The sequence below is a fragment of the Equus przewalskii genome, chromosome 9 (genome assembly GCF_037783145.1).
Source record: "Equus przewalskii isolate Varuska chromosome 9, EquPr2, whole genome shotgun sequence".
In the NCBI taxonomy this organism is placed as follows: Eukaryota; Metazoa; Chordata; class Mammalia; order Perissodactyla; family Equidae; genus Equus; species Equus przewalskii.
This window is the reverse complement of record NC_091839.1, coordinates 8,640,474-8,649,112: the sequence shown is the minus strand read 5'-3', so window position 1 is coordinate 8,649,112 and position 8,639 is coordinate 8,640,474. Positions and strand designations below refer to the sequence as shown.

The 8,639-nt window shown below is 34.5% G+C and overlaps 1 protein-coding gene across 5 annotated transcripts in view; it reads right to left on the bottom strand.

The window, feature by feature from the left end:
• Window positions 1-829: 829 nt before the first annotated feature.
• The window catches only part of LOC103552489 (zinc finger protein 569), a 65,780-nt gene continuing 57,970 nt past the window's right edge, over window positions 830-8,639 (bottom strand). For all 5 annotated transcript variants that reach the window (XM_070557481.1, XM_070557482.1, XM_070557484.1 and 2 more), the window contains one exon: window positions 830-4,108. In XM_070557481.1, the coding sequence (XP_070413582.1) occupies window positions 2,301-4,108 (1,808 nt within the window). In that variant the 3' untranslated portion in view covers window positions 830-2,300. The remainder of the gene's footprint in view (window positions 4,109-8,639) is intronic.

Sequence of the window (8,639 nt, the reverse complement as noted above, 5' to 3'; positions counted from 1 at the left end):
AAGAGCAGATGGAAGCAGGTGAAAGGGGTGATTATTTGTATGGTGATGGATAGTAATTATATAGTAATGTACACCTGAAATTTATGTTATAAACCAATGTTACCACAATATAGAGATAAATCAGAAAAAAGTAAAAAATAAAAATATTAAGAATAAAATAAATAAAAATAAAAATAAATGAAATACTGATACATGCTACAATATGGATGAACCTTGAAAACACGTTCAGTGAAAGAAGCCACTCACAAAGGACCACATATTGTATGATTCTATTTATATGAAACGTCCAGAATAGGCAAATCCATCAAGACAGAACAGAGATATGGGGGATGGGGGAATTGGGTAGTGATGGCTAAAGGAAGAGGGTTACTTTTGGGGGGAATGAAAGTGTTCTAAAATTGATTGTGGTGATGGATGTACAACCCTGTGAATATATTAAAATCTATTAAATTGTATTCTTTAATTGGCTAAAAAATATTATCTCAACAATTGAGAATTTCTTTTGTTTCTTCACTGCTTTCAACCAGGGAAGAACTTGTATTTGAAATAAAAATTAAATTTAAAAATTGACCTCAAACAAATGCTATATACTGCTGATTTTTATTATCCTAATTAACATTATCAGAAGCAAATTATTATTTTAATTCAGGTTTGGTTTGTGTATTAGTAAAGATAACTTTCCATAAATATTAGTATCTTATCAAAAATAAGAATAAATTTTAAAATTGTTTCTATAGGTCCAGATTTCCTCCACCCATCTGATTCTTATTTTATAGAAAGACAAAAATAAAGGCAAGAATATTTTAAAATCAACATAATTTTGACAAGATTTGTTACCACTGTCATATTTGCTTTTTCTTTTATTAAAGAAATATTACAGATAAATATAACAACTCCCTCCAGACCTTTCCCAGTTCCTAAAAGGCAACCAATGTCATATATGGATCCAGGATCAATACACAGTACTGTTCTTTGCATTATTAAATTTATACAAACGTTATATCATGTTTCATTGTACATTTTGCTGTTTTCTCTCAATATTATATATTGTGATCTATCCATGTAATAATTTGTATCTCCCCTCTAAAACTGTATTCTACCATAGAAATAATTACATCAACTAACCTATTTCTCTACTAATAGAAATATGTTATGTCCAATTTAGAGTAATACAAACCATGATGCAGTGAACATAGTGATAGAGATATATCTCTGCGCACATATGTGGGTGCCTCTGAAGCCAATACACCAAACTAGAATGGATTGTTCCATATTCATGTGTTTTTAGAGAAATCCTGTTACTCTAAATTAATATTCTATTTCCATCATAGTTTTAGAATTTTGCTTTCTATATTCTGGTCTTCAATCTACTTGAATTTTACTTTTGTATGGCATAAAGTAGAGCACTAACATTTTGCTCACATGAATCTTCCATTAATTGAACAGGCTATGCTTTCTGCAATGATCTCAATAGCACTATCATACACAAAATTCCCATGTCTCCTTCCTCCTAACCTCAATTTGTTTCCACTGATTGATTTACTCATCAAGAACATTGTTTAAATGACACTAGCTTTAAATCAAGTATGTAATATCTAGTAAACTGTGTCTTCTCTTTTGTTTTTAACATTTTTTCCAGCTATTTGTGCTTCTTTACATTCCTATGTGAAACACTGAATGTTTGTGAAATTCTTAAACTATAACTAACTAGTGAAAACTTTGAGTGGAAGTACTTTAAACTTAAACTCAAAGGTGTGTGAGAGAATTTATGTTTTTTAAAATGTCAAATCTTTTCAGACAATGTCATTTTTCTCAGTGATTCAGGTGTTCTTTTGTGCCCTTCAAAATGTTTTATAACTTTATATATCTCTCTCTCAAAATTCATTGTTGTGTTTATTCTTAGATATTTTATATCAACACATTTTCTAATAAACTACTTCTCATATAAAAGGTTATTTTATAGTTTATCTTTCTTCACAATTTTTTCTTGCTTAATACATTGGCTAGAAGCTCAAGTATGCTGATATGCTGACAGCAGATACTTTGTTTCAGATTTTAATGAGAATGCTGAATAAATATCATCGATAAGATGTCTGCTGAAGGTTTTTGATGACCAGCTTTGCATTATACAATTTGTCAGCTCTGTAAGAATTCTCATGTTTCACAAATGTGTGACTTCTTTGAAAGACTTTCCCACATTCATAGTTTTTTCCTCTAGAACTGATTATGTAATGTGCAAGGAGGTACTAATTCCTTCTGAAGGCTTTTCCATATTCACAATATTCATGGGGTTTCTATTTCTAATGAGTATGAATTCTCTGGTGTCTAACAAGGTGTGACTTTTGGCTGAAAGCCTTACCACACTCATTACAATGATAAGGCTTCTCACCTGTATGTTTTCTCATATGAAGTGTAAGAGATGAGATTTGAGAGAAGGCTTTTCCACATTTACTACAGTCAAAGGGTTTCTCACCTGTATGACCTCGTATATGTATAGTAAGGGATGAACTTTGGGAGAAGGCTTTTCCACATTTATTACATTCATAGGGTTTCTCACCTGTATGACCTCTCATGTGTACAATAAGGGAAGTTCTTTGAGAGAAAGCTTTTCCACATTCATTGCATACATAGGGCTTCTCACCTGTATGACTTCTCATATGTAAATTGAGCAACGAGCACTGAGAGAAGGCTTTCCCACATTTATCACATTCATAAGGCTTTTCCCCTGTGTGACTTCTCAGATGAAGAGTAAGGGATGCAATTTGAGAGAAGGCTTTACCACATTCATTACAATCATAAGGTTTCTCTCCAGTGTGAACTTTCTGATGTGTAATAAAGTTTTGCTTTTGGCTGAAGGCTTTACCACATTCATTACATTCATAGGGTTTCTCTCCAGAATGAATCTTTTCATGAGCAATGAGATTTGATTTCTGGCTAAAGGCTTTGCCACATTCCTTACATATATAGGGTTTTTCTCCAGTGTGAATTCTCTGGTGTCTAACAAGATTTGACATCTGAATGAAGGCTTTCCCACATTCATTACATTCATAAGGTTTCTCTCTAGTATGAATCTTCTGGTGGGTAATGAAGTTTTTTTTGTGGCTGAAGGCTTTTCTACATTCCTTACATTCATAGGGTTTCTCACCAGTATGACTTCTCATATGTACAGTAAGGGCTGAGCTTTGAGAAAAGGACTTTCCACATTCATTGCATTCATAGGGTTTCTCACCTGTGTGAATTCTCACATGTATAATAAGCATGGAAAACTGAGAGAAGGCTTTTCCACATTTATCACATTTATAAGGTTTTTCTCCTGTGTGGCTTCTCATGTGAAGAGCAAGGGAGGCAATTCGAGGGAAGGCTTTACCACATTCGTTACATGCATAAGGTTTTTCCCCAGTATGAACTTTCTGATGTGCAATGAGGCTCTGCTTCTGGCTGAATGCTTTTCCACATTCATTACATTCATAAGGTTTCTCTCCAGTATGAATTTTTTCATGATCAATGAGATTTGATTTCTGGCTGAAGGATTTCCCACATTCCTTACATGCATAGGGTTTCTCTCCAGTATGAATTCTTTGATGCCTAATAAGATTTGACATTTTAATGAAAGCTTTCCCACATTCATTACATTCATAAGACTGCTCCCTACTGTGAATTTTATGATGTTTAACGAGTTTTTCCTTGTGGCTGAAGGCTTTTTTACATTTTTTACATTCATAGGGTTTTTCTCCAGTATGAATTCTCAGGTGTCTGATGAGATCCAAGGTTTGGCTGAATCCTTTTCCACAATGATTACACTTAAACGGGGTTACTACAAGATGGGATGAGCTATTGCCAAATGATTTCACAGGTTCATTATATTTAAGGATTCTCTCATTATTACAATAGACAAAATTATTATGTTCTAAACACTTTCCAAATAAGTCATAGCCATACAGATTATGACTGGAAGGAAAAAAGTCTGAATTCAGAGTAAATGCATTTGCAAATTTCTTATGACATTCATTGACTTTTTCTTCAGTCAGTGGTTTTGTGAATTTATCTTCAAGTTGTGTCAAAAGTCTGTCCTGGATTTTCTGATGCTCCTCAATTCCCCATATTTCTCCTAAAACAGATTGCAAATAAATGTCACTTGTAACTTTTCCCAATATTAAAATATCAAGAAAATTTCAAAAAGCATGCTATTATGGGATTGATTCTTGGCTTAAGGCCTAGTTTCCCATTATTAAGCAAATTCGAGGCACATATATGTCCTATTTCCTAAGCTTTAGGAGATTCCAGGAAAGGAAATATGAATAGACACAGATATTTATGAATACAAATAGTTTTGATTGCTTTAAATGAGATCTGAAAGAAAACAGATAAGTTGCTGGGTAAAAGGGAGAACGAAGAATGTACAAATAAAGAAAGAAGCAATAATGACAGAGAAAAAACAAAAACAGGAAGTTAAAAAAAATCATAGAACTGTTTTGTAAGACTCTATTGAAACACACTTTTATAAACTGTTTTCACAAGCAATTTTCTGGAAAATGTAAATTACCGAAAGTAACTATTAAGATGTAGAAAACCTATATAGACCAATTTCCACAAAATAAACAGAAAAATATGAAAAGCAGTCCCCTAAAAACAAAACAAATAGAAAAGGCCCAGAGACAGTCACATGGGAATTTTAACAAACACATTAGGGACAGCTCTGATGCTATATAAGATTTTTTAAAGGAAAAAAAGAGAATTCCTTATTTTGGGGGGTGAAACAAACAAAATATTAATATCAAAACCTGAGAAAGATGACTATTAAAAAAGCAAACCAGCCACCAATTTCACTTATGACTATCAATGCAAAAATTCTACATACAATATCAAAATGACCCAGGAATGTAAGTATGTTTTTCCCCCAGGAATATAAGTAGATTTCTCCTAGGAATATAAGTATGTTTCAATAGTAGAAAAATCTACTACTGTAAGTAACTATATTAATAGGTCAAAAGTGAAAAATCAATCATCTCCAAAGATATTAAAAAGATGATAAAACTCAACATCTATTTTCCATAAAAAAAACCCTTTATAAAATAGGAATAGACAGACACTCATTTAACTTGAGAAAAATCCCAAAGCACTCACAGTACAGTTAGGAATAAAAAGAAGATGAGTGCTTATCACCACTATTATTACAGTGCTGGATAGTGCATTAAGTAAGAGAAAGAAATCAGAGGTATAGAAACTTGGAAAGGAAAAGTAAAATTAGCATTATTTATCAGCAATAAAACTATTTAAATCAAGTCACCTTTTTGAAAAATCATAAAAAGAAATTAATTCACTATGTATAGTAAGTTAAAATTCAGTTTCAAAAACCTTCATATATACAAACAACTATTTAGAAAATATAACAGAAGATTACACTTACAATGGCAACAAAAAACATGAAAAATCTAGGAATAAATTTAATAAGAAATGCCAAAAAATTAGAAGAAAACTTTAAAATGCACATAGAGATTTGAACAAATGGAAGGGTGTTATGGGTTGAACTGTGTGCCATCTCTAAAAGATCTGTTGAAGTGCTAACCCCCTGGACCTCAGAATGTGAAGTTATTTGGAAACAGGGTCACTGCAGACACAATGAGTTAAGATGAAGTCATACTGGGGTCGGGTAAGCCTCTAATCTAATATGACTGATGCTATAAAAAGAATGTCACATGAAGAGACAGAAGCATGGGGAGAACACTATGTGAAGACAAAGACAGACTCGAGTCATGTGGCTACAAGCCAAGGCATGTCTGGGGCTACCACAGGCTGAAAGAGGCTAGGAAGGGTCCTTCTCTTACAGGTTTCAGAGGGAGCGTGGCCTTGTTAAGACCTTGATTTAGTATTTCTAGCCTTCAGAACTGTGAGAATAAATTTCTGTTGTTCTAAGCCACCCAGTTTGTGGTACTTTGTTACAGTAGCTCTAGGAAGCTAAGACAAAAGGCATATCACATTCTTGGAAAAGAACACTGAACAGCAAAGGTGACAATTATTCACTACTTAACCTATCAACTTAGAGTGGTTTCGATAAAAATGTTTGAAAATAAAAGTGAGTAATAACTCAAAGGAAAATGATGCTGGGGTTGCCACCATAAAGGGGAAATGGGTAAGAGAAGAAGAATTACTTTTCAATATATATCCTTTTGTACTTTAAAAAATTTGTACTACAAGCATGTATTATGTATTTTTAAAAGTAAATAAATTTTCTAACGCTGAAGTAATAAAATGAGAACAAACAAAGGAAGGAAAAATTGGATGAAAGAGTTGTGAGATAAAACTGGAAGAGCCTACCTAGCATGACTGGAGAGAAAGTAAGTATAGAGAGTGGAGGAGAAAACACAGATTGAGAAATTGAGCTTAAATATGGCATGATAAATACATGAATTTATCTTTGATGCTACCCCAAACCACACTAATATGAGATATAGAAATAAAAAGGTATAAACGAATGAAGACCACACCTCTACCCTAGAAAAGATGGGAGATTACCCTCTTAAGAAATGGAAGCAGAAAGGCTCTAGAATCAGTGACCCCAGGCAGAGAAATAGAGAGAAAGGAACTGGCTCAGTCACAGAGAAAGGAAGTGAAAGTCTACATACTGAAAGGTGAGACAGTCAGTCCTCTGGTGCTGCTTAGATCCAAGATGGGAAAATGGAGAATTTTCTCTCTCTGTTAGACTGAGAATAAAGTAAGAGGAAAAGTCCTGTGAAGCTGTAAAGCAGATAAAGTGAGAGACATGGCTGCAGATTATAAATGCATAAAAGAAGGCAGAGTGCTAAACTTTTGGGTCACCTCAGTTCAAGGAAAAGCAAAAGATGCTGAGGGAGAAGGTAAGATTAGGTTGTCAAGGTAACATCCAAGCAGAAGTGAAAAAGAATTCCAAGGGGAAGGTCAAAATGTGACAGAAAGGACCTCATGTTTTAAGATGGTGGAATGAAAAAGTAACTGATCTCTTTTCTTCTCTACAAACAATGAGAATGAAAAGTCACTGATTCTTCAATGATCCTGGGGGGTGCTGTAACCCCAATTATAAAGAGTTAGTGTTGACAAATACAGTGCAGGCTGGAAAAGGGGCAGAACGGAAGTAAAAGGAGACAGCTGAATCATGCTGATCTTGGGCAGAGCAAGCAGCTGACTGTCAAGATGGATGTCACACCTTGAAGAGCAGAATTAATTACCCCATGATTACAACATTGAAGTTTGGGAGTGTAGACCTGATATCCCAAGATATGTCAGGGAAGCCAGGACTGAACAAGGAAACACTCTGACATACTATCTTCTTAGGAAGAAGTTTGTTGGGGTGAGAGCACAAGTTTCAGCTATGAGAAGACTTACAGCTTATTTTTGGGATGAGAAGAAATAAAGTCTAAACATACTTACACACACACAGTCGTGCAGAATAAAGGGCTTCAATGTGAAGCACAGATGCATTCATTACATCAAGGGTTGGCAAACTTTTTCTTAAAGGATCAGATAATAAAAGTTTTAGGCTTTGTAGGTCATATAGCCTTTGACACAACTATTCAACTTTGCTGCTGTAATGTGAAAGCAGTCATAGACAAGATGTCAATGATTAGGTGTGGCTGTGTTCCAATAAAACTTTATTTACAAACAAGTGGCTGGACTACAGGCCATAGTTTGCTGATCTCTGCTCTAGATCAGAACACTCATTTTCCTTCCCCAACATCATCCTTCTTTAAAGCAGGTCAAGGAAGAACTATTCTCACTCAAAAATGGAAAGGTGCTGGAATCAGATCTATGAAAAGCATTATAAGAGAAAGAAAAAAGAAACATTATATTAAAAAGCAGACAAAATGAACAATTATGGCACATAGTAAATTAAAATCTTGACTAGATGTATTGACACGAATAAAAAACAATGAAAATTAAGTTTATAGCATCTATAAATCAAGAGCTCAAAATATAAATTAAAAATTAACTGGCAGAACCAAGGAAAGAAATGGAAGAGAAAAATAAAACCAACTGAAATGAAGGAGACCATGCAAGTGTGGAAAAAGAGAGAAAGACTAGATAGGACTTTATTATTGAAAATTATGGTAGAGTAACCTCACATTGCAAAACAAAAAGAAAATGGATAAAAGAGAAATTATGATGCATCGCTGGGAGCATAAATCTCCAAGAACACCTCAATACTGTGCACCAACCACAGCTGAGCATCATATACAAAAAAATAAAACAAAAATAAACAACTATTAGCCAAAACCAGGTCTGAGAGAGGGAATTACAAAGCAAGCTGGAGGATGAGTCTGACCTGAGTACCTATCCAAACAAAAGCCCTGTTACCTGAAGTACAAGTCCCAGGTCAGCAATACGGAAGCGAAGCTCAAAACTGAAGTTCCTACAAAAAGCCAGGACCTCCAAAAGATGTTCAGCTGGTCCTCACTTGCTAATGCCTGTTTACACCCACCAGGAGCACATGCAAATCATCTTCAGAAGACAGCAACTTTAAGTGAGGACAATACAATTATTCAAATTGGGGGCCAGCCCAGTGGCATAGTAGTTAAGTTTGTGCACTCTGCTTCAGTGGCCTGAGGTTCACAGGTTTGGATTGTGGGTAAAGACCTACACAATGCTCCTCAAGCCATGCTCTGGTG